Source organism: Eretmochelys imbricata, chromosome 8 (genome assembly GCF_965152235.1).
Source record: "Eretmochelys imbricata isolate rEreImb1 chromosome 8, rEreImb1.hap1, whole genome shotgun sequence".
Lineage (NCBI taxonomy): Eukaryota > Metazoa > Chordata > Testudines > Cheloniidae > Eretmochelys > Eretmochelys imbricata.
In genome coordinates this window covers 96,937,037-96,963,815 of record NC_135579.1, presented here as the reverse complement: position 1 = coordinate 96,963,815, position 26,779 = coordinate 96,937,037, and the positions used below count along the sequence as shown (strand labels likewise).

At 40.1% G+C, this 26,779-nt stretch overlaps 1 protein-coding gene across 1 annotated transcript in view; it reads left to right on the top strand.

Annotated features, from left to right (window-relative positions):
• Positions 1 to 26,779, top strand: part of LOC144268742 (nardilysin-like) — a 94,295-nt gene that overhangs the window by 11,661 nt on the left and 55,855 nt on the right. Inside the window, exons 2-13 of the mRNA XM_077823922.1 lie at positions 1,721 to 2,012; positions 2,391 to 2,472; positions 7,723 to 7,876; positions 9,618 to 9,691; positions 14,614 to 14,709; positions 15,877 to 15,999; positions 19,527 to 19,584; positions 21,567 to 21,640; positions 21,884 to 21,953; positions 25,201 to 25,278; positions 25,805 to 25,925; positions 26,014 to 26,072. Coding sequence (XP_077680048.1) covers positions 1,721 to 2,012; positions 2,391 to 2,472; positions 7,723 to 7,876; positions 9,618 to 9,691; positions 14,614 to 14,709; positions 15,877 to 15,999; positions 19,527 to 19,584; positions 21,567 to 21,640; positions 21,884 to 21,953; positions 25,201 to 25,278; positions 25,805 to 25,925; positions 26,014 to 26,072 — 1,281 coding nt within the window. The remainder of the gene's footprint in view (positions 1 to 1,720; positions 2,013 to 2,390; positions 2,473 to 7,722; positions 7,877 to 9,617; positions 9,692 to 14,613; positions 14,710 to 15,876; positions 16,000 to 19,526; positions 19,585 to 21,566; positions 21,641 to 21,883; positions 21,954 to 25,200; positions 25,279 to 25,804; positions 25,926 to 26,013; positions 26,073 to 26,779) is intronic.

Below are 26,779 nucleotides of genomic sequence, written 5' to 3'. Positions count from 1 at the left end.
CAGGGCTTGGACAAAATCATTTCATATATAAAGAATAGCAGGTTTAAGATGAACCTGAGCAAAACAGAGGTTATGCTCATGGGCAGAGGAAAGTATTTTGAAAAGTTGAGGTCTCCTTTATTTAAAGACACACACCCACAATTGATCAATCCAGTCTGTAGTTTAGGGAGTGTTTTTAGATTATTTGCTGGCACTAAGAGGTCATATAACTGCATCTAAGTAATGCTGTCTATCATCTCCAGTTGGCTAGGAGATTTCATCCCATCCTGTTGGCCAATGAACTGGCCTCATTTATATATGCCTTTGTCATCTTTCATGTAGACTAAAGCAATGCAGTATACTTGGGCATGAAGCCTTCAGCGCTTAGCCTATTTCACTCAGGAGAAGCACTCTATCACATCAAACCTGTCCTCGGCTCACTATGCTGGCTTCCTATAAAATGTCAAGTTCAAGGTCTTGGTCCTTTTCATCAAGATCTCAATAGCTTGGGATATCTAAAATATTACCTAGAAGTCCAACATGAACACCATGGTCAACAGCTCTGCTCCTCTGGCACAATGGGCCTTTCTACAATAAGGGAAAAGCTCATCTGTGCAGGAGACAGATCTCGCTCAGGCTGGTCTGAGATTGTGTAATGAACTCACAGGAGCTAAGAACCATCACAAACTTCAACACTTCTCTATGTGCATATTGCATTTCTTTGACCTTCCCTTCTCTAATATAAACACATACAGTGTGTGAGTGTGTATATATAATATAATTTAAAACAAAACATCCTACTAAAAAAACACCTGCATGCACACAGAATTCTTCCCCAGGAAGAGGCTGCGAGAGAGAACAAAGAACATGTGATAGATGTTAGCCACATTGCTCAGTTCAGTGCTGAAAGGTGTTCAAATACTATGGTAATGAGCATAGTATAAGAACCTATATAGAATAAAATGAAAACATTCGGCTTTCTCTTACATTTAAACTTAACTATGAACTGCCTGGTTTTATAATGCTTTTGGTTTTGAGTGTGTGTGTGTTGGGGAGGGGAGTAATTACAACATCCCTGTTGTGCTTTTTACTCTAAATTACCGATGTACTCTCAACCTTATCTCCATTTTAACCCAGTTTTTGTCTGGGAATATAATTAAATGGCAAAATTATGCCTTTCATGCTTAGCAGATCTTCAAGAACATCACTGTGGGGAAGGGAATGCAGTTCAAAAGCCTAGAACAGGGGTTCTAGGTTTTCAAACTTCATTGCACTCTGGCCTCCTTCTAACAACAAAAATTACTATGTGACCCCAGGATGGGGGACCAAAGCCTGAGCCCGCCCAAGCCCCACTGCCCCGGGTGGGTGGGTGGAGGGGGAGGAGAGGGAGGGGGCAAAGCCAGAGCCCCACTGCCCCGGGGGGAAGAGTGGGGTCCAAGCTGAAGCCCAAGGCTTCAACTGCAAGGAGGTGGCCTGTAACTTGAACCCTGCCGCCCAGGCCTGAAGCAGTGGGGCTCGAGCTTCAGCTCTGGGCCTGGGCCCCAGCAAGTCTAAGCTAGCTCTGGTGACCCCATTAAAATGGAGTTGCGACCCACTTTGAGGTTCCAACCCACAGTTTGAGAACCGCTGGCCTAGAACAAATATGAAAAATTCAGAATTTTTCAGACTTTCTTTGGGAGTTCCATTGCTTTAGGTGGACAATTGAAGATTCAAAATATTATTATTATACTTGATTTCACAGGTATCTCACATTACAAAATGGCTTGTGTGCACTACTGATTTCGGATGCAAATACCATGGATAGTGTTCCTTCTGAGGAGTCTTTGGAATGGGAGGATAATGATGAAATCAAGATTGAAACTGATGAAGATGATGACTCGGTAGCAGAGATGGAAGAGGACAAGGAAAATTATGAAGATGATGACAATGATGGAGATGATGATGAGGAAGATTCCAATAATTCTGATGATATGGAAATGGAAGAACTAACAGGAAAGGAAGAAGCAAATAAGAGAAGTGGAACAGAGAAGCTGGTATGTGCTAATGCTACGGAGTGAAAGCTTGTTAAGTGGAGAACTACTGTCGTGGTCCTAAGCTCTTAAATATTGTGGTAAGACAAACAGGCTAGTCCTCCGTTCCTGAATGTCCTATCAATCTAGTTACTTATATGGCCTCTGTCTCTGGTATCGGAGCATCTACCTCTCTTGTTCAGGGTTGAGCCTATATTGCCATTACTTATGGACTCATAGCTCTTATTTCCAGCAGAACATTCTGGCCTGTTTCACTCTTCTGTTCTTTGAGTATAGAGTAGCTCTGTGAGATTGTTAGAACTGAAGTTCTCGTCTACTAGATAAAATGACTGCAATTTTTTTTAGAAGTGACTCCTCAGTGTCTGTGTGTTTATTTTGCAGTCTGCAGCTGCTCTTTGTGTTGCTGTTGGCAGTTTCTGTGATCCTGAGGATCTGCCTGGGTTGGCACATTTTCTGGAGCACAGTATGTATCAGCTTACATTTCAGTCTTTCCTCCCAAAGTGGAAAATTTAATGACCTTATTTTGGATTTATTGATTTGTTTAAAAAATTCTAGAAGCAGAATGCCAGATGGGTGTGATATGTAGGTACCACATCAAAAAGGTTGTAAGGAGGGATGTTAGAGGCTAAGATAGGGGATTCATGAATTATCATGGGGAGTTCTTCCCAAGTGTAAGAGGTTGCACGAAGAATGCATGGAGGTGAATGTGGGAAAATGGGGCTGGCATCGCTGGTGATACAAAGTTGATGGGGGTAGTTAAACTTCATAATAAAAACAAGTTGAAAGGTAGGGTGGAGCTAAATGATGGAGGGCTTTAAAGATGAGGATCACATGCTGTGCTTGATGTGGTAGAGACAGCATGGTAGAGTGAAGAGTGGGTGAGGTGATTGTGACACAGAGGCTCCTAGGTAAAGGGCCCCCCGTTCTTTGCAAACAACTCCTACTTCAGACCTGACAAATTCACTACACCAAACATGTGCTTTACAGGAAATTTATCCATAAAGAGTAACATTAGGATATCTCCAAAAAAGCTAGTAACTTTTCAAGATTCATATATTTGCAAGGTGTATGTATGGGTGATATTTAAGGAATAATGAATTTATATTGAAAGTATGCTTTATAGACTTGGAGTAAAAAATTAGTTACTAGGAGATAAGTCTTGGTGGTGGGCCATTCAGGCAGGAGGGAGTTGTCACTCTGTCCTGTTTAGTTGGTGATGCAATGCAAGGCTTGATTATTTAGCCTTGCTCAATCCCAAAACCATCAAGGAAAAATCATAAGAGACAACTGCAAATCATCAAATGCTATTGAGGGTAAAAAAATGAATGTTACAACAAGACAGGGATGCCCTGCCCATGAATAGAAACAAAAGATTGTTTCAGATAACACAGATGAGGGAAAGGTATTCTGGATGATTTCACTGAGGAGACATTTTGAGGAGCAGGTTGTTCTCATGAAAAATTGGATCGTGATTCCTATGAATCCAGCCAGCTCTGCAAAAGACAGAACTGTTGGGGAAAAACCTACTTTATTAGACATGAAAGGTAACTATTAATAAGTGAAGACCTAGGGTCATATTTTATTTTGGGTTGTAATAACTTGTTTCCATCACTCTCTCGTTTCCAGTAGAATCTCTATCCTTCCTTAAACCTTCTTGTGTTTTATTGCAAGTGCTATGTGTTATGCAGGAGCGGTGATTTAAGTTAAAAAAGTTAAGTGGGGTATACTGCGCCTGTGGAATTTCTGTGAGTAGCCAGTGTCAGGGGCTGGATATCACAAGGGAATGGTTCAGGAGGTATGGGGTGCATCTATTGCTAGCCCTTTCTTTGCCTTGCAGGTTGGCATAGCCCAGAGGAGAGTGCTTGAGTGTCTGAAAGACTGGTGGCGCTAGAGAGCCGACTCCCTCATGCGGGAGGCCGGGGGTAACAAGGTGACTCTCTGTCCTGGATAGCCCGAGAACCACCACAGCAGTCATTATTTTTTATATTACCGTCATGCCTATTAGCCCTAATCAAGGATCAGGACCCCATTATTGCTAGGTGCTGTACAAACACAGAATGAAAAAGATGGTCCCTGCCCTAGGGGGCTTCCAATCTAAGGGAAAGACTAGAGATATCAGATGGATATAGATCACAGGAGAATACAAGTGAACAAAGAAGCAATATTGGTCAGCATGACAGGCAGTGATCTTTGCACACTATCCCTTAACCATTGTTGTGTGTCACTATGACCATTAGGAACATGAGTCTAATGGCAACATTTTAAATGGATATGAGGGAGGCTAATTTGGAGGCATCAGGGTCGGGTGGGTAAAAATTGATAATTAAAAAAAACCCAAAAACAGATTATTTTAATTTAAATTAAATTTTTAATGTAAATTAAATTTATTTTCTTATTAAAATAAACCTAATTAAAATTATGGCAATTTATGACAATGCTTAAATTTATTATTATATGTTAAAAATAATTAAAATGAATAAAAATGCTGACACTAAGGTGAGAAGAAATTTAGAAGTGGATAAAAAAGTGAGCTTGAAATTTATATAGGTACAGAGCTCATTTGATGTATCTTTTAGTCAAAGACGGAGGTATACCAGGAATAATGGAAAATGTTGTTGAAATGTTGTTGTTTTTTAACAATCACTTTGCTTCAGCTTCACTGAAGAGAGGAGGATCACAGCTAATTCTCCTCTAAGATATATGATGGAATTTAGTGGTTGACTGTTTTGAAGCGTTTATTAAAGATCTGGCCTATCTTGATGTCAATTTGTGAAGAATTGTGACAAAATAAATGGAAATTTCACAGACCAGAGTAGTTAACATCCAGCTAAAGAGAAATGTAGAAATTATACTGACTATACTAAAATCTATTTCCATTGCTTTGGACAAATTGCAAAAAGATAACTGCTAATGTTGTTAAAATTTGGCAAGAATTTAAGGAAACACTTAAAAAACAAAGCTAAATTGCAAGCAGCGAACAAGCAGATCAAGCATTTACTCTGCCTTGTTTTTTGGCCAGTATTCTCAATACAAAGTATCACAGTAAACACTTAATTGCTGAGGAGGAAGTGCTGCTATGGCATGGGCATCTAATATTCATCCATCAATCAGAATAGATTTCAGGAGTGGGGGTGAATAGAACTATTCAAGCAACATGTTTGCTGCCAAATTTTGAAGAAAGTCAGACCAGTGAACTGGTGGAAGTAACTGGCTAAGAACCTTGAACCAGATTTTTTTGAAGCTACATAAGGTTTTGATGGCAATTGCCTCTTCTGCAGGTAGAGAGAGAGAATTTTGACTAGTTCATTCAAAATTGGGAGCTGAAAAAGCAGGAAAGCTTGTTTTCCTAATCTAATCCATGAATAAAAACGAGATAGAAAAGGATGAGAACTAGTTCCAAAATATTGAAGGACATAGTGACCAGAAATAATCGGTTCAAGTCACTAACTACAGTCAATTCTTTCTTTAACAAATCAGCTTGTATTAAATGCAAAATATGTTATGACAAACTTACTTTTTTTCATTGTGTCCAGCACATTTAAGGTAGCTGTATTTAACTAATAAAAACAAATTTAAAAAGCTGTTTTTCTGCATTTCTAATTTAATTGAAATTTCCATCCAAATGCAGTGAGATACAAATCATGAGTAGAAAAAGAAACATTTTCCAGTAAATAAGTACAACATTCACCATTTTTAACATAATAAACTGTAAAATATAGGAATCCTAATAAATGTATGTTAAGCTATATAATTGCTTAAATAAATGCATATAGATATAGTGTATCCTCGTGGTTAGTAAAAAGAAGTACCAAATTTAGTGTAATGGCTATATTGAGTTGCAAATTAACATGTCCTAATGTTTATATCAGTCACTGAGAATGATCCTTTCTTTAGGAAAATAACTAAAAAGTAAAAATTCAAAACAAGATTACAGTTGATGCTTTAAATCAGGGGTTCCTACTTGCTGATTTAAATCATGATTAAAATAAATTATTTAAATCAGTCCCTCCTGCAAAAAGTCCAGACAGGAGAATAGAGTAATCAAGGTGCATAATAAAGGTCTGGAGAAGAGATCTGATGGTTTGTACTGATAGAAATGTCTGGCTCTTCAAAGTGTTAGAGGAAGAAGTGTAAAGGACTCATTTGCTTGTTCAGTATCTAGCCTGTTAGGAAGTTTTGACCAAATCGCTCAAACCTGCAAGGGTCTAAAACACACGATTGATCCTGAGCTAACGGGACAGGAGTGCTGGTGCAGGTTTCTAACAAAACTCGTAATTCAGCTGTTCCGTCTTCCCTAATTTTACTTCTATTTTGATTCAACAAATTGTTACATAAGCTCCTTTACACGCATAGAAATCTGGATATTGATATTTTAACTCAAAAGACAAGGAAGGAACTCAATTTTATGTTTCATCAACTGTATTTCAGCCTCCTCTCATTTTGAGCTCAACTTCTGAAAGTTGTTTTGGGATTAATCATGTTGGGTAAGTAATGGACATAGGCAGCCACGCCCTGCTGGACATGCTCCCAGTGGAGGGAGAGTTCAAAAGGGAGCTGCTCAGCTCAGTCTAGGCGGACCAAGCAGTAGAGCAGTTGGATGCTGTAGCCTCCTGCAGAGAAGCCACTGAGGCTCTAAGCAGCTGGGACAGGGCTCACAGTCAAGCCATGCAGGCCTTTCATCTGCAGGGGCCGAGGATGACATGTCACTGCCAATAGGGGAAGACACTCTGGAGACAGACCAGTGGTGCAGGGGTAGGAAGTGACCCAGGGCACAGGGGTAAGGGCTGGTGCCTGTCCGTAAGCTATGTGTCTGGACCATTATTTTGAAGGTCCCTGTGTTGGAACCTGGTGGAGCAGCATGGGGCCAAGTTCACCTAACCCCAGTCACTGATTCTCACTGTTGGGTGACACTGGCTCTAGCTGCTAGGCATGGTGGCCACAGACTCTAGCTGCTAGGCAAGGCAGCCATTGACTCTTGCCTTTGGGCGATTCTAGCTGCTGGACAAGGTGGCCACTGACTCTCGCTGTTGGGTGACATTACTGCAGATTCAAGCCACTATGCAAGGTGGCCACCGACTCTTGCCATTGGGTGGCATAACTGCTGACTCAAGCTGCTAGGCAAGGCAACCAGTGACTCTCACTGCTGGGCAGTCTAGTCCAGAATATTGCCACTAGTTGGGTACTGCTGGCCTTGGACATAAATCTCCCTCCCACCCCCGCCCCGACAGTGCACTTTAGATTATTCATTTATTTTCAATAAATGGACTGAAATAGTAATTGCATTTTTCTTATACTTCCTTCAACATTAGTCATACTCAGATAAATTTGAGTGCTTGTATGTCTGTTTCTCTATGGTGACCTATTCAGGACTAGATTGAGACTGATGTGCTCAGTTTTAAGGTGTAACTTAAAATCATACTTGAAACCAAGTGTTTTCCATATTCTGAAATGATTCCATTCTATAACTTGCATTTTTAGGCTGGTCAATTGCTACAGGCTAGATTTCCCACCGTCTTGCATCTTGTGTAGTAATTTACACCTGTGTAAATGGACATAAAATGTTGTCAAATCAAATGGTAATGCACTGTTGCTTTGTGTAAATGCCTTCACAAGGTGCAAAGCAGTGGGAAATCATGCTGTCTTTATGTAGCTATGCCTTTCTGAAATCATCATTATGTCTATATCTGCTTAATTTTGATCGATTGTGTTTCAGTGGTATTTATGGGCAGTTTGAAGTATCCAGATGAGAATGGGTTTGATGCATTCCTGAAGAAACATGGGGGCAGTGACAACGCTTCAACTGACTGTGAAAGGACAGTCTTCCATTTTGATATCCAGCAGAAATACTTCAAAGAAGCACTCGATAGGTAACCGTGATCACACCAAATAAAGCATTGATTTATTTAAAATAGATTAACACAATGAACTCTGAAACTGCATATATAACTTTGCATTGCGTTGTCTTGGCCTGATTGAAGGGAGCCTGTCATTGCTGAGCTTCCATAGGTCCCCTTATTACAACTGAGGTCATTATAGATGGAAGGAGATTGTGACTTTCCCTTAGATCTCTCACTGTCTTTTGAGGGAGTAGTAGTACCCCAGTAGTGTATAGTCTCTTAGGAGTGATGTAATTTATGCACCTGCTATGAAAGTAGGACAGATTTCAATATGTATTTATGCCAGATTACTTGTAGGACTATCATAAATTATCCCACTGTCGCAATTGGTAGTTCATTCCATTTACCTGGCTACTTAAAGGAGAATCTTTTTATTGGCCTGTTCCTTTTAAATATGTGCCCTGTTAGGCTGTTTAATTTTTTATTAACAATCTCTGTTTAAAAAAAAGTATTGATTCTTATATGGCAGTGTACCACCAAAAAGGTGCAGTAAAATGATCCACTGCTTTATTCAAAAAAATATATGTTCAGTGCCAGGAAGGATCATTAATTAACTCTTATCATGTCATAGGATATGTCAATACAATAAAGCTCCATTTCTGTCATAAGGAAATTAAACAGTCTTCTGATGGGGAGGATAATTTAAATATTTTTGATATTGACAAAATTGTCTGGCGGAAAATTAGGTTGTACTGCAAATAGGCATTTTTATCAACGCCATTAATGTGGTGATTGAACTAAATTCTGCACTAGAATGTACACACAATGGGAGTGTTGCTTCTATGATTGCCTTCTGTAAAACATTGGAGGGCAGAATTCATCCCTCCAAAGGTGGGAATCAAACCAGCTTTGGCTACTTTGAAGGTCTCAAAGATGGGTAGCAAAGATATTTAGACATATGGCAAGATTTGGATATGAGGAGAGACTGAAAAAGCTGGGGCTAGATGAGAGGAGACAAAGCAGGGATGACGTGATACATGTTTATAAAATAACGAATGGTATCTGCGGGATAAACAGGCACACCTATTCATTATTACTCATACAAGAACATGTGTGAAGTTAATGAAATTGAAAGGCAACACATTTAAAACTGATGAAGAAATGCGTTTTTGCATAATCGACGTGTGGAACTCCAACAGAAGGGATTGTTGAGGCAAAGAACTTAGTAGGATTTTCAAAAATTCTAAGGCCAGAAGGGACCACTGTGAGGAGATCCAAGATCAAAATTCCCTGGCAACCACATAGGTATATCCAAAATTTAATTACAACTCCACCCCCACATAGAATCCCCACTCGTGCACCAGTGTTCCATTCAGGCCACTAGTCTGCCCTATCCATCATCCATATCTTTATGGGTGAGGGAGAAAATATAATTGTGAATAATATTATCTATATACATTAGGGCTATCGATGATTCTGCATCCTTTGGTGCCATATTCTGCCAGTCCACTTCCACTCAAAAGACCTTGTCCTTTGTCTTTCTGAAAATATTAAATAATTGGGTTTATTCATTTTACTTCAGAGGCATTAAGAACAAGTGGCAAAAGAGTCCAGAACTGTATAATTGTTTCTGAGTTACTGCAAGTCCTAAACCTTAAAAAAAGTGAATATTATTGTTTGCCATAAAGACAGTTTTTGTTATAAAAAAATCTTTCTGTACAATCTTTCAGCAGACAACGGGAAAGATTTGTCATTTTTCTCTTTGTTTTAGGTGGGCACAGTTCTTCATTCACCCACTAATGATCAGGGATGCTATTGATCGTGAAGTTGAGGCTGTTGATAGTGGTAAGAGTAATATTTTTGTTATAAATTTTTTTTTTGAGCTCTACAGCATTGACTGTACTGAAGTTTTTGACAAGATTCTCAGGTATTAAGTGCTGTGAAGCCTGATGCATAATATTTTATATGTCCTTTATTTAACTAGGGGCTAAAATTATGCCAATGGAATTTATTAATTCCTTGAGCATAATTAAATATAAACATTTATGTGGGTGTGAGTCAAGTTGTGTTGTGTTCACCCCTCAATGCAGAGCAAATGTTGGTATTAACATTGATAGGGAGACTAGTCTTGTGAAAAAATAGTACATTTGAGGGAGAATAATTAGAGTGCGAATCAGTCTGTAAATAAGGAGAAACTTCCTCTGATCAAAAAGGTATCTCTGAAAAATTTAACCAATCCCCTGGTGTAATGAAAAACTGATGCAAAGAATAAAATAGAACTAGGTTAATAGAGATCTGCAAAGGGGCAAAAATGGATTGGTGCCTTTTCTTTATGCTTCATGATATGTAAAGAAGGGCTAAAAATGTAGGTTTTTAAGAGTTTTTTTTTAATTGTTTTCCTGCTTGTGTTTTTAAGTTAAAGTTAGGAATGTCATGTCTGGTCTTCCCTGGTTTTGCTGGAGGATGTGTTAAACACCTCAAATGTGCATTGTGAGCTTTCTCTGCTCTTCGTTGAAGACTTGGGTAGGAGAGTCATATATTTAATAAAGACCTCAGAAAAGCTCAGGGAGTTGAATTAAATAATTGTTAGCCAAAACTGTGTTCTGTTTAGTTTTGCTAAGGTTACTAGGTCACTGTTGTCTCTTCTGTAGGCTGGGGAGTGCATCTAGGGGTGTTGAAAATTCAGGGCTTGTAGGTGGAACAGGAAATTTCCTCCATATCAATGTTCTGGAGCTCAGAGCCATTTGCAATGCCTGTATAGATGCTACATGGCCAGATGAGAAGGAGGAACAGTGTTTGGAAGCTCTTTGATAAGTGTTGCTTAACACCTGCAAGCCCTCTTCTAGGGTGACTTATTTGGTCAAGTGGAGGTGTTTTTCAGTTCGGTCGCTTGCTCTGGAAATTCAGGCGATGCTGTATTCAGGATATTTTGGAGTACCTATTGCGCCTTCAGTCCTCTGGTATCTTGGTCAGCTCATTGAGGGTTCACTTGGCAGCTATTTTTGCTTTTCATCTGCCCACCCAAGGGAAGTCAGTTTTCTCAAACTCCATGGTGGTGAGGTTTTTAAGGAAAATCATTCATCTTCACCTGCATGTGGAAGAGCCTGTTCCCTTGTGAGACCTTCATACTGTCATGGCTGTCCTTATGAGTCCTCTGTTTGAGCCACTGGCAACCTGTTCTCTGTCCCTCCTGTGCCAGAAGACAGCATTTCTTGTAGTTGTAACATCTGCAAGGAGAGTATGCAAGCTTCAGGCCTTAATGGCAGAGCCCCTGTGTACACAGTTTTTCAAGGATAAAGTGACCCTATCGCCACATCCAATTTTTTTGTCAAAAGTGTTTTTGCGGTTTCACCTTAACCAAATGATTTATTTACGGATTTCCTTTCCTAAACTGCACTCCAATGTGGATGAACAACAATTTTACACGTGAGAAATGAGACAAGGCTTGGCATTCTATCTGGAGAGACTGACTTTTCAATCACCTCATATGTTTGTCTCTTATGCGGATCGTATGAGGTGTCAGGCAGTCTCTGTAGAAATGATTTCCAGGTGGATAACTTCTTACATTACATCAGCATATGCAGTAGCTCAGATCATGCCTTCACAGAGGTTGCAAACTCATTTGATGAGAGCCCAAGCGATGTTGATAGTGTTCCTCAGTGATTAGTCATGCCTGACTAATCTACGCATCAACTAGAAGTAACAGAGGAGGAAAAGGACCTTGGAGTATTGGTTGATCATAGGATGACTATGAGCTGCCAATGTGATATGGCTGTGAAAAAAGCCTGTGGCTGCAGGAGAGGTATTTCCAGTAGGGATAAGGAGGTTTTAGTACCGTTATATAAGGCACTGGTGAGACCTCACCTGGAGTACTGTGTGCAGTTCTGGTCTCCCATGTTTAAGAAGGATGAATTCAAACTGGAACAGGTACAGAGAAGGGCTACTAGGATGATCCGAGGAATGGAAAACTTGTCTTATGAAAGGAGACTCAGGGAGCTTGGCTTGTTTAGCCTAACTAAAAGAAGGCTGAGGGGAGATATGATTGCCCTCTATAAATATATCAGAGGGATAAATACCAGAGAGGGAGAGGAATTATTTAAACTCAGTACCAATGTGGACACAAGAACAAATGGATATAAACTGGCCACTAGGAAATTTAGATTAGAAATTAGACGAAGGTTTCTAACCATCAGAGGAGTGAAGTTTTGGAATAGCCTTCCGAGGGAAGTAGTGGGGGCAAAAGATCTATCTTGCTTTAAGATTAAACTCGATAAGTTTATGGAGGAGATGGTATGATGGGATAACATGGTTTTGGTAATTAAATATTCACGGTAAATAGGCCCAATGGCCTGTGATGGGTTTTAGATGGGGTAAGATCCAAGTTACCTGGGAAAGAATTTTCTGGGAAAGAATTTTCTGTAGTATCTGGCTGATGAATCTTGCCCATATGCTCAGGGTTTAGCTGATCGCCATATTTGGGGTCGGGAAGGAATTTTCCTCCAGGGCAGATTGGAAGAGGCCCTGGAGGTTTTTCGCCTTCCTCTGTAGCATGGGGCACGGGTCACTTGCTGGAGGATTCTCTGCTCCTTGAGGTCTTTAAACTACAATTTGAGGACTTCAATAGCACAGATATAGGTGTGAGGTTTTTTTGTAGGAGTGGTGGGTGAAATTCTGTGGCCTGCGTTGTGCAGGAGGTCAGACTAGATGATCATAATGGTCCCTTCTGACCTAAATATCTATGAATCTATGAATCTAATTGCCTTCTATGACGAGATAACTGGCTCTGTGGATGAGGGGAAAGCAGTAGATGTGTTGTTCCTTGACTTTAGCAAAGCTTTTGACACAGTCTTCCACAGTATTCTTGCCAGCAAGTTAAAGAAGTATGGGCTGGATGAATGGACTATAAGGTGGATAGAAAGCTGGCTAGATTGTCGGGCTCAACGGGTAGTGATCAATGGCTCCATGTCTAGTTGTCAGCCGGTATCAAGTGGAGTGCCCCAAGGGTTGGTCCTCGGGCCAGTTTTGTTCAATATCTTCATTAATGATCTGGAGGATGGTGTGGATTGCACCCTCAGCAAGTTTGCAGATGACACTAAACGGGGAGGAGAGGTAGATACGCTGGAGGGTAGGGAGAGGATACAGAGGGTCCTAGACAAATTGGAGGATTGGGCCAAAAGAAATCTGATGAGGTTCAACAAGGACAAGTGCAGAGTCCTGCACTTAGGACAGAAGAATCCCATGCACCGCTACAGACTAGGGACCGAATGGCTTGGCAGCAGTTTTGCAGAAAAGGACCTAGGGGTTACAGTGGACAAGAAGCTGGATATGAGTCAACAGTGTGCCCTTGTTGCCAAGAAGGCCCATGGCATTTTGGGCTGTATAAGTAGGGGCGTTGCCAGCAGATCTAGGGACGTGATCATTCCCCTCTATTCGACATTGGTGAGGCCTCATCTGGAGTACTGTGTCCAGTTTTGGGTCCCACGCTATAAGAAGGATGTAAAAAAATTGGAAAATGTCCAGCGGAGGGCAACAAAAATGATTAAGGGTCTGGAACACATGACTTATGAGGAGAGGCTGAGGGAACTGGGATTGTTTAGTCTGTGGAAGAGAAGAATGAGGGGGGATTTGATAGCTGCTTTCAACTACCTGAAAGGGGGCTCCAAAGAGGATGGATCTAGACTGTTCTCAATGGTAGCAGATGACAGAACGAGAAGTAATGGTCTCAAGTTGCAGTGGGAGAGGTTTAGGTTGGATATTAGGAAAAACTTTTTCACTAGGAGGGTGGTGAAGCACTGGAATGCATTACCTAGGGAGGTGGTGGAATCTCCTTCCTTAGAAGTTTTTAAGGTCAGGCTTGACAAAGCCCTGGCTGGGATGATTTAGTTGGGGATTGGTCTTGCTTTGAGCAGGGGGTTACACTACATGAACTCCTGAGGTCCCTTCCACCCTGATATTCTATGATTCTATGATATGTCAGTATTTGACATTTGAAGGGCTGTTGCCTGGTGTTCTGTACGTGTTTTTACCAGACACTATGTGATTACCATGGTGTCAAGGTCAGATGCAAACTTTGGGAAGCCTGTCCTGCAGTCATTCTTTAGTAGACTCTGAGCCCCTCCTCCTACAAGTTCTGCTTGTGAGTCACCTGAATGGAATACGTGTCTGCTGGCACTTAAAGAAGAAAAGATAGTTACTTGCCTTTATTGCAACTATTGTTCTTTGAGATGTAGGTGCAGATGTGTATTCCATGATCCATCCTTTGTCATCTCTGCATCGGAGTCTCTATTCTTGATGTTCGATGTGACGTTCGATGTGAAGGGCAATGCTGCTCTTAAATAGCCAGGAGAGAATTAGAGCCACAGGGCATGACCACAGCCCCTCTGGGTACTGGGAAAGAAAATTCTCTGCTTCGGTGCACTGGGCATGCACATGCCTGTGTGGAATACGCATTTGCACCCACATCTCGAAGAACCACCGTTATAGTACAGGTAAATAACCACCTTTTTCTCTCTTTCCTCCCCATATTCTGTTTCTCAGCAATGGGCTGAGTGGTCTTTTTTTCTTTCCCTTTTGGTTTTGTCTTCCCTTTTTGAGCATTGGCAGCAAGTGATGTAGTTTAACTAATTCACTACTACTTTGTGTACCTGACAAAAAACATTTCCAGTGCTGTTCCATGTACTATGTATGGCCCTGTTGAAAATTGATGTTAGTTACATTAGAACATTGCCCAGTGGTTTAATACAGTGCTAAATCTATAAAATTAACAGAGTATCAACTAGCAAGGCCGTCTGATGCAAACAGGAGGGAGCTGCTACTTGGAAGCCTTGCCAGACCTGGGCATCCCATGAAAAAGTTTTTCTGGGGTGAGTCTTGACCTAACATTCTAAGACTTTAACAAATATGTGTAATACAGAAAAACTGATGTCTTAACAATATGAGATTCTTTAGTATTTCACCAAACTCTGGTGCTAGCTGAAATACGGGAAAGCAATTCTGCATTTTGAATACTGTAAACTTCAGGATAAAAAGTGCTACATGAATTGAAGATATTTTCAACTCCAGCCTTGCTATTTGCCTCATACCCATTCATTGTAACTTATGGTTAGTGTCATCTAGGGCAGCTGTGGTTCACGTAGCCTCCCTTATCCTTATGTCTTATCCATTATAAATCTTGGAAAAATAGTATTTGCATCTTGGATGTAAAAGACAAGGTCACTGTGGGCTCACAAGGAAGGTTTTTCAAAGCAGTTGGTTCAGCCTCAGAGCTGTAACAGCAGCTGAGTGACAGCTTCACAGCCATTGTACAGCCTTGTGAGTAGGGGTGGGTTGAAGAGAGAATTCACTTTCCTCCTTTCGCACAATATAGTCCCTGTAAAACCAAACCCCATATGTGCTACTGTGCATTAATTAGAAGGTAGAACCAGCCTTAGATCCTGTCAACTTGCAGTCTAGTCTTTAAAAAAAAAACAAGTTTTAGGTGCTACACCTACATCTGAATCTCTCCTGACATTTTTTGTGGTTTATAGTAAAATTTTCCTTTAATCATGTTTTTCTCTCCCATGTTATGAAAGACTCATACAAACAGGGTAAACAGTGAAATTGGCTATGCACAAGGGTCTGTGTAGTGCACAAAATGAATAAACTGCAAAATACAGAAAAATATATTGTCTCTAATCTTTGTTACAGTACTCTTAAGAGTTTCTTATAACAATAGGAGGTTAAAAAACTTCAGAGAAGAGTAATTTTTAAAATTGCTGTCCCTGGAACTCTGAATTTCCTGGCAGTCATTGTATTTAACCACAATATTAATATTAGTTAAAACTTTTTTTCCTTTGTATGTATTTTATCTCAGTATTTGTTCATGTATTCATGGCCTGAACATTCTGTGCTCCATCATGCATTCCTTGCGCATCCAAAACTGTGAAATTCTTGTGCATAAGGATTTCAAGATTAGATTCTGAGATTAGATCTTGTGATTAGAAAAGCACTAGTAATGTGAGGCCAAATAGCTACTTTTTTAACATTTACAGGTAATGCAGAGACACTAAAGCATGAACCTAAAAAGAGTAATACAGATATCTACACCAGACTGAGGGATTTTTGGCAGCACTATTACTCTGCTCACTATATGAACTTAGTTGTCCAGTCTAAAGGTAACATCATTTGTTGCTTAAATACAAATTCTTACATACTGCTTTAAAGTAGAGGACTGTTTCAGCTCAGAACTTACACTTTGCTGCTCATTAGGTAACAATGATTCTACTGTAGTCACCTGTATTCGTTTATAAACCCATAGAAAATGCCAGTGCTTAGCTTTTTTTCTATTTAAATTCCCTGGTAATGGTGATTGAGATCTAAGCATCAAGACTGAAATACCTGATCTCCTGGGAACCACACATTTGAATCCCAACAGGACTGTCTCAGCTCTTTTTGTGGTCCATTCACTGATTTCAAAATAGTTTACTATTTGTGGGTCTTTTGGTGAGACCTTAATACAGAGAAGTTGTCTTCTCTGTGTGGATATTAGTGGTCCCATGATTATTTTTTTAAATTGGAGTATAGACTTGTCCATGGCCAAAACTCTTGCCTGCGGACAGCTCTGGAATGTGCTGTACAGAAATGGATTGCTTTTGGTTTCTTTGGGCTGAAAGACACAATAAATGTGACTCCCTAGGAGGCCTTGGGCAAGTTGCTTAATCTCTGTATTTCTCAGTTTCTCATCTGTAAAATGGGGGATGATAATGCACTCTGTCATGTCTGTTTACATTGTAAGCTCTTCAGGGCATGGATTGTTTTGTACTCTATATGCAGAGTACTTAGCATAATTACTAATTGCACCAAAAAATTCAAAATTCTGCATACTTTGTCAAAATAATGCAATATAATCACACCGGTTTCAATGGTTTTGGTAATTTATTTAAACTACAATACAGAAAAAAGTCACAACAACTATTCAGCATTTCCTAAACACATGAAAGTTAAGTTACAAGCACTTGGTAACTAATACTCTGCATTGCAGTTATAATCCTGGATTTTCATTTAAATTACATTACAGAATACTAAACAGCAATAAAAAAAAGTAGAATGTTATTTTAAATTGCTCAGACTTTCACACATGAAAGTCATACAGTTTTGCTAATCATTGTCCTGGACCTGGCTGGGTACTTTGGGAAGTACTTGGTTCTGATTGTCCTGACATTTTATTGACTGCATGGTAAATGTTTTATTTGCTCTCAAAGTCTTTTTGAAATGGATAAGTAAAATAAATCCTGAGCTGTAATCTCACCCCATTGTGCCACTTTGGCACAGGAAAAAATTGAGAAAGCACATAGATCTTCCTAGCTTAGGATTCCCTTACTGTCATTTATAATAAGGCTCCTTTACATCGCTTTGGCAATGTAAGGGCCTTAAAACTTTCACAGGTTTTATGCTCCTGGGGGAATTGACTGAGAATGGGAACAGTTAACTAACAATAGGAACTTTAACAATGTTACTATGTAGGCAGGCTGCTACATTTCTGCCTCAGAGAAGGAGATCAATTAACCATCAACAGCAATGTTAACAACCTTACTACACTGAGGCTGCTAAATTTGTGCCTCAGAGAATGAGATCAATTAACTCAGGCAAGCTGCTACATTTCTGCCTCTAGCCTTCCTTGGGCATAATAAAAATCCCTACCCTTCCATGCCAGCAAGTTGTAGTTGCAAGAGAGAGGGACAGTCTCTTTCTCTAGTTTGTTGGCCCAGTCCTGACTCTCCTTCCCCGTCCTCTCTCCCCTGACAGTGATCAACCATGCAGGTACACATGCCCAGCTCCCGTCTCCCTCTCTGAAGCTGCTCCAGGCACACTGGAACAGACTCACTGCCTGGGCTGTTGGGGAGGAGGCGTGTGTTCCCCGGCAGATTTATTTTACGTTTTTCTGCGCAGGGGCCACAGATAAATGTGGCCCCACAGGGGCGCAGAATTCTGTCAGGAGTACATAATGGTGCCCCAGTTTTGGTTAGGGGATCTTGATGCTACCATAATTGTAACGGATACTATGTTTCGGTGCATTGCCTGAATATTTGCAAATATATTTGGGTAATAATTGCAAAAAGCAGGACTGTGTGAACAGAAGTTCTGCAACTATGGCCAGTCATTGGGAAGAAATGCATAGAAGTCAGTAACCACACTGCTTATTTTCATAGTCCCATATCTGTTGAAGAAAATATTATTTTCTTTTTGATTTACATAATCACTATAGCTATGCTACAGGAACCACTAATGTATTAGCTGCGATGCAGAACTCTTGGTACCGACACTTTCTCTTATTCAAAATTTTTGTCAGTTGTTTACATTTAAGTATTGTATTCCTTCCTTTATAAGGAAAAAATGCTCCCCATTTGACACTCTATAGCATGTGTGACCATAGGCACCACTGTATTCAGACCCTACACACTGCTGCAATGATATTTGTACAAAGTATGTCTTGTGGGATATCATGTAAAAGCTAATAACATGCTGGCTATGAATATCAGTGTAAAGTGCATGTGTTAACCTTATATGTGAAGCTATAAATTCCCTCTGTGTGATGTCACTAGAACATGTTTAAGACAAGACAGCCTAACCTAGGCAAAGATGATAAACAGGTCTGCTCTAGACAAAGCAATGTGGGTTTATCTCTTTGTTCAAGTTGGTTTCTCTCACCCCCAGTCTCCTTTCCAGCTTTTTACTGGCCGGTCTGTCTAGGACTCATCACAGAGCTCAAATTGCTTGGTTTCTGTGTCTCCTTAAGATGAAGGATAAAGACGGAGTCTTTCTCTGTTCCTTATATTCCCAAAGGGATGTCTTTGTCTTACAAGTGAGGAAGGCCTCCTGGGGATTCAACCTCCTGTCTCTCTTTGGCGTGCAAGAGCTATGTTAATTCTCTGTCTCTCAAGTCCAGACTCAGGATAACCCTGGCTGGTTTAGCTCAATATCTTTGTTTACTGCTAATATGTAAATTGAGGTAAACTCACATTCCTTTGTCTAGGACAGACCAGTTTATCACCTTTACCTAAGCTAGACTGTCTTATTTTAAGCATATTTTAATAGCATCATAAAGAGGGAATAACTTGAAATATAAGGTTAACATGTTCATTTTACGATGATATTTATAGCCAGCGTGTTATTAGTTTTTGTATGATACCTCACAAGATATATTTTGTACAAATAATATTGCAGTAGGGTGTAAATTCAGTAATGCTTAGGGTCACCATATGCTGCTCAGGTGCACAACTGTGCCAGATGGACCCCTTTTGGAGACCACTTCATTATTTATACTGTGCTTGAGAAGGTTGAGTGGATCTGCTATACTATAAGGATCTAGCAAATCATAAAGCCACGGGTGCCACCTAATCTCTCAGTTGTAGTTCTAATGGACACATATGACCATCATCAAAGCATAATCCAAAAACAGGTATCTATGGGATTTGGTAAAATTGGGGAAATCAGCCTAACAGTCTTTGAAGTTTACCCTCTGGGTCTATCTAGCATTACTGAATACTGATTTGTGGGCTCTGAGTCTGTTTAGTCTGGGTCCCTCAAGCTAATTTGGATTAATGGTGGAAGATTTTTCAGCCTGCCTTTTCCTGAAAACTTGGCTCCATGCTTGTCAGTGAGTTACATTTCTAGCTTTTTTCTTTTTTTCTTTCCTTACTAGAAACTTTGGATACTTTGGAGAAGTGGGTGAAGGAACTCTTTTCACAGATTCCAAATAAGTAAGATACTTTACTGATGCAAAAAGAATCTGATGTGTGGTGCTGGCCTTGATGCTAGAGGCTGATTGATGTCTGCTACACCTATGCTTGTGCCTCCTTTGTTGGGTGGAGAATTATAGTCTGCATTTGAGGTGTACTAAATGTTATGACTTCGCTTTGTGTAAAAGATAATTAGTACAAAATACAAATTGAGAGAGTAGTTTGTAGTGTTTTATATGGCTGTAACAGATTTTAAATGTGGGTTTTCAAAGTAATTCAATGCAATACTATCCATTGAAGTGTGCTGTCTAAGATTTGGACACTCGATGCAAATTTTGTTGTATCTGATAATTGTTGGGATCCTAAGATGTGTCCCCTTAATTCAAAATATAATTATATATGACACAAAATGTTTCAGTTTGTGCCCAGAAATGACTCTCATTATTCCCTCATCTCATAGCTAGTATTTTGGTGTGTTTGCTGTGATGTAATATCATAGTTAACGCTACATTTATGTCATGGAAGTCATGGAATCCGTGACTTCCAGAGATCTCCCTGACATTTTCTGCTTCAGCCCCTAGGACCAGGGACTGGAGCTGGCAGTCAGAGGGGCCCCAGCAGGTTCCAGCGACAGGTGACAGCTTCCTCAGGTTCCCCCTGCAGGGTTCTAGTGATAGGCGACAGCCTCGTGCTTGGGGATGGAAGAACCCCAGAGCTCCCAGCCACCATGGTGGTGGGGGAAACCATGGAGCCGCAGCAGCAGAAGTCACAGACAGGTCACGGCTTCCGTGAATTTTTGTTTATTGCCCGTGACCTGTCTGTGACTTTTACTAAAAATAACCATGACAAAATCTTAGCCTTAATCATAGTCAAGTGATTGGCTAACAAACACTTCTTGAAACTGCACATCCCTGCTTACAAGACCATGGTTATTTAAAAATGGATAAGGAAACAAAAGTGTGTCCTGTTAGCTTTTCCATTAGAAACATAAGAGGGTGAAAAATCCAAGGATGCTTTCACAGCCCACAAGACTCTCAGGCGTGTGTGTATGGAGGGTCTGTGTATGTGTTTTAGTGATTCTTATCTACTTACCATAATTCTGAGTCTCCACTTTCCCCATAGAGTAATCTTGCAGCCACTTTTATGTGTTACCATTGGTTCCCCTTTCTCCTTGGGAAGTCAGTGAAGCTGCATTAACTCCTTTTCCCCAGAACGTGGGTAATGCTTGAGGCTGACTGACTGGCAAATGTAATGTTCTGTACTAACCGTAAAAGGGCTAAGTATTGTGGTACAGACCAAATATTTCTCCTAGTTTATTTCAGCACACGTATTAAGAAACCATACATCACTCGTGTATTGGATGGTCTTGTGGCAGCACAGTGGCATCAGATTGTCCATAATTCCACTTCCCTTTATTTTAAAATAAATCACCTTGTGCTTGCTTTTCCTCCTATTATAAAGTATTACACTTTATTGTCTTTTACAGTTTATTGGTGTTGTGCAGGAAACATGCTACAGATGCACAGCTGTTTTGTTCTCTTCACAGGCATAAATCTGGAAGGCATTTTATTCTGCTAATGAATTTCTGTGCAAGCAAATCTACAAAGGCGTTTGATTGGGGCCTCTCCCAGAGGCAAGGTGCAAATCTTTGTGTGACCTTACTCACACTCCTGAAAATGACATGGCACAGATTTTTGGAGGTTCAGTGCCACAAGTAGAGGGAACTGGAGGAATAGATGATATGCCCATAACTAGAGTGTGTGTTTGTGGAGGTGGTCAGGGAAATAGTGGCTGTTAAGTTTTCTATTAATCAGGATGGAGTGGATCTTGTGATGTGACACTGAATTAGGGCACATCAAAAGAGGAAATATTCTGGTTCCATTAAAAGATCAGGTTTTTATCATTTCAGAACTATGGGCACAGAGCATCTTATACTCTCCCCTTTGTTGTCCTGTATCATGAACAGTAAACATCATGCTATAATTTTCTTTTTGTTTTTGAAGTGGTTTATCCAAACCGAACTTTGGCCATCTGACACAGCCTTTTGACACACCTGAATTTTACAAGCTTTACAGAGGCAAGTGACCTTGGTGTCTTCTGTGTTAAGTGTTCTGAATATGTATTAAATATACCACTGCGTAGATTCTTATTTCTTTGGGTTTTAGAATGGTTGATTTACCATCATTGAATTAATATATGTAGTTTTTTTAATCTTCCCCACCCTTTCTACAGCAAGTAAAATCTCTTGCCCGTTGTAGTATTAAAGAGACAGGAATAATCATGCATTTGCATTACAATTTATAAATTTCTTCCTGTTCAGTTGTTCCAATCAGAAATGTTCATTCACTGAGCATTGCCTGGGGACTACCACCACAGGAGAGACATTACAGGTAAGATGGCACTACATCTTTTTGATGTCACACTCTGGGTATAGATGAGTATTTATAAAGAATCAAATAACCAAGACTTTCTCTCCTGTTAAATTCAGCAAGAAAGAATCATTTCATGAAATGAAAACATTTTGTGATCTTTGATTTTTGGAATCGCATAGTGTGAATGGAATATGGAGCTGTATGGAATATGAGTGACCATTTATTATAACATGCATACGAATATTAAAAAATTGCAATGAATCATACAAGATTTGACATGTAAAGTATCAGTAGAAAAATTATGATTTGCTAAGTATGATGATCTTGTTTATATGTATGTATCATCTTTGTATCCTAAGTTTTTATATATATATGCGCAATATATCTGCATCTGAAACCTGCGCTCTGTTTCTGGGTGACATCCCCAGACAGACTGGCATCAGCACTATGTAGCCTGTTTGATGGCCCATCAAGAGCAATCAGCTGTAGAATGAACCCACTGAGAGAAGCCAGGGGCTACACTCATGGAGGTCGTGGAAGTTACAGATTCCGTGACTTTCTGTGACGTCCGTGACTTCTGCAGCAGCGCCGTGCGGCTGGCCCAGGAGCCGCCTGAGCAGCTCGGGCAGCCCCCGGGTAAGACTCACTGGCTGCTGCTGGGGCAGTCTCTGGGCCCACCCGCCCCCCAGCAGCAGGTGTTGGGGGGGCGGCCTCGGGGTTGGAGCTGGTGCTTACCTGCGGGGGGCTCCTCTCCCTCTGCTCCTAGCTCCACTTGCTGCCTCTGCCCGCAGGCACCACCCTGACAGATCCCATTGACCACGGTTCCCAATCAATGGGAGCTGCAGAACCGGGGCTTGGGGCAGAGCAAAGGTAGCACATGGAACTAGGAGCTGGGGCCGCCGCTTCCCAGGAGCTGGTTAGGGAACCTGCCTCAGCCCCACCAACCCCCAGCACCTGCGTCGGCTCCCCGGGCCGCAATTCCCCTCCCGCACCCAGAGCACCTGCGCCCCCCTCCCCAGCACCCACGGCACCCCCTGGGCTGTGACTTGCCCCCGAACACCCGCAGCCCCCTCCGCAGCACCTGCAGTGCCCCCCGAGTTCCTCCCACCCCCAGTTTTAGTCATGGGTATTTTTAGTAAAAGTCATGGACAGGTCACGGGGCCCATGCATTTTTGTTTACTGCCCGTGACCTATCCATGACTTTTACTGAAAATACCCATGGCTAAAACTTAGCCTTACTTATGAGTCAGCAGGACATATAGGGATGTGCTTGTGGACAGGGGACTCCAAGAGCTTTTCCATGCCCATGTGCTGTGAGCTTGTGTTTGGGACAAAGGATGTACAAGTCACATGGCAAAGAATATAAAAAGGCAGCTACACTTTCTCCATTTTGTCTTCAGTTCTGCTTCTCACCTCTGGAGTAACTTCTCTACAAACTGAAGCTTTGAACAAAGGACTGAATGACCCATCCAAGCTTTGGGTGTGTTCCAGAGCGATTTAACATGCCAGCAAACCCACCAATGCTGCTAAGAATCTGATGCATAACATATGAGTTCAGAGTCCATATCTGTTTGCTTTGACCATTTAAGAACTTCTTTGCTTTGCTTTGCTTTGCTTTTACAGTAAATCTTTAGTTTTAGATACTAAAGGATTGGCTTCCAGCATAGTATATTGGGTAAGATTCAAACTAATATTGATCTGGTAATGTGGCTAGCTTTTTGGGGATCAGAAGAACATTTTGTATGGTGAATAGAGTTTTAAAGAACTTCTCACTTTACTGGACCTATTTGCTGATTGGGAGCCAGAGACTGGGATGCAATAAAGGGGGCTCGGTGATTTCTTCCCCTCCCTCCCCCAAGCTTCTTGATATCCAGTGTGGGGGATCAGGAGCATGGTTTGTGGCTGGTTGGGGAATCTAACCTACAGTGTTTACCACCATTTTTGGAGACTCTGTTCTCCTTTTTGCAGCCTGCCCATACCTGGTATTTTCAGTGTGGGCTACCTTAGGCACCTTGGGTCACACATGGTAAATTGTTAACAGTTTTAGGAGTAACAGACATACTATCTTCTTTCTATTGATGCTCTTCATTTTACAGGCTGTTAGCTAGAACTTGTGGTTTGCAGGATCTTGTGCTGAGGCGTGACAAGACTTCTTTGAATAGGTTCTCTTTGATACTACATGCTTTTTAAGGCTTGCTTTTCATACTCCTACTCTTTGCAATTCATTGTTCAAAAGTTAATTTTCTGATATACAGCACTTATAAATCCATGTTGTACTTTTGATATTGCTGTGGTAACGAGTGGAAAGGTATGCAATAAAGTCTGGTTTCTTAAGAGTCAAACTGTAGATGTGTTGAATGTAATATCTGTTTATAATATGTTTGCAGCCATATTACTTTAGTCTGTGATCCAATCAACTTTTATAAACAAATTGGGCCTGGTCTGTCCCTGGACAGAAGACCTCCAAAGAAAGCCTAGTAGCCCATGAAGTTGTGTTGGTGATACACTGAGTAACACAATTCTCTCAGATTCTGTTCTTAACCCCATTATTACTGGGCATTTCCTTTTGAATCAGTGGTAGGAGGCACAAAGTTGCTGGAGGTGATGTCTTTGTAGTGAGACTTACAATAAAACCTCAGAGTTACAGACATCTTGGGAATGGAACTTGTAACTCTGAAATGTTCGTAACTCTGGTTGTTCTTTCAAAAGTTTACAGCTGAACATTGGCTTAATGCAGCTTTGGAACTTCACTATGCAGAAGAAAAATGCCTTCCCTTTATTTTTTAGTAGTGTACGTTTAACACAGAACTGTACTGTATTTGCTATTTTTTGTGTGTCTCTGCGGCTGCCTGATTGTGTACTTCCAGTTTCAAATGAGGTTGACTGGTCAGTTTGTAACTCTGAGCTTCTACTGTAAAACAAAGGTCATGACTATCTGTGTTTGTTCAAATGTTGTGGCATTTTCAGCCAAAGTATAGTTGTTAACTTCAGCAGCCTGGCTAACTTTCAGATCAGTAACGGTATTCTACCTATTTAAATTCCTTTGTATTTTCAAAGGATACAATCTCTTTTTCATAGCACTGCTGTTTAAAGGTGACACTTCAGTAGTGGGTGAAGTGGGCAGTGAATTTATAATTGTTTGTCTAGTGATTTGGAATCTTTGGATGAAAGATGTTATCTAAATATCTGTATTTTGATTTGCTAATTATTAATCTATATTAGAGTTTTACATTTTGGAGTTTTACATTTCTTTAACTCTTTTTAGGGTGAAGCCACTTCACTATATCTCCTGGCTGGTAGGACATGAAGGCAAAGGCAGTGTTCTTTCCTTTCTTCGGAAAAAGTATGTATTTCTTTAAATGTGAGACTTTAATATTGTGTGCATTGAAATAAAGAGTGAAGGCGGAAATATTTCCTCAAAAATTTAAAAATGTGATCTACAAAGCTTGAGACAAACTCAGTGATTCTCTTTAAAACCTGTAGTAGTCATGTGACTTAAGCAATGCAAAATACTCTGAAAATGTACCCGGTGGTGTCTTTAGTTCTAATACAAGAAATTCAACTACAAGAGAATCTCCAGAGCAACACTGAAAGCACTTTAGCTGAAAACTTGCATTTTCAAAAATATTTTGGTTCACACTGAATAAATCCAAAAAAGGTGTATGCCCTGCATTTTTGAATTTCAGTGCTTTGTGTTCTTGTAGAAAGCTATATTCTTCCTTTTTGCTTTAGATTAACTTTTAAATTCCTTAAAGTGGCCTCCATTAGGCAGGTCCGAAATAAGCTTGAACAATGATGCTGTGATTATAATTAGACTTCAAGAAGGTTTTTAACTGGAGTAATTAATAGTGGATATAACTCTTCAATAGATTTTGGGCTCTTGCGTTATATGGGGGAAATGGTGAGACAGGATTTGAACAGAACTCCACCTACTCTATATTCAGCATTTCTGTGACATTGACTGATGAAGGTTACAAGCACTTCTATGAGGTAAAATTCCATTGTAGATTGGATTTCTTACCATTGTGCTATGTCCAAAAGTTAAAGAAAGTTCATCAGTTTGTCCTTCGGTCTTCAGGTTGCGCATGTTGTGTTCCAGTATCTGAAAATGTTGCAGAAAAGAGGGCCAGATAAAAGGTAACTTGGTTTGAATCAAGTGATCATGATGCCAGAAATCACTGGGGTTTTCCCTCTTTTCCATCCTTTTCTGCATTATAGTGTGCTTTTTCTTTTTGGATAAGCAGATATTAGAACAGATGCAATGAGAAAATGGTGGAAAATGACATTGTTTTTAAAAAAAAAAAAAAAAAAAAGGAAGAATTAGTTGTAGGTCACCATAAAAACGCAGTGTGACAAACAGAAGGGAAATGGTAACTGTCACCAACTGGGGTTTGCCAACCACACTCACATCTATGAATCGCATGATGCAAAGAAAGTAACTACAGGGTTAACAAAAAACTAGGGCTGTTGATTAATTGCAGTTAACTCACACAATTAACTAAAAAAAATTAATCATGATTAATCGCACTTTTAATCTCACTGTTAAACAATAGAATGACAATTGAAATTTATTAAATATTTTTGGATGTTTTTCTACTTTTTCAAATATATTGATTTCAATTACAACACAGAATACAAAGTGTACAGTGCTCATTTTATATTTTTATTACAAATATTTGCACTGTAAAAATGATAAACCAAAGAAACAGTATTTTTCAATTCACAAGTACTGTAGTACAGTCTCTTTATCGTGAAAGTGCAACTTACAAATACAGATTTATTTATTTATTTTTGGTTACATAACTGCACTCAAAAACAAAACAATGCAAAACTTTAGAGCTTAC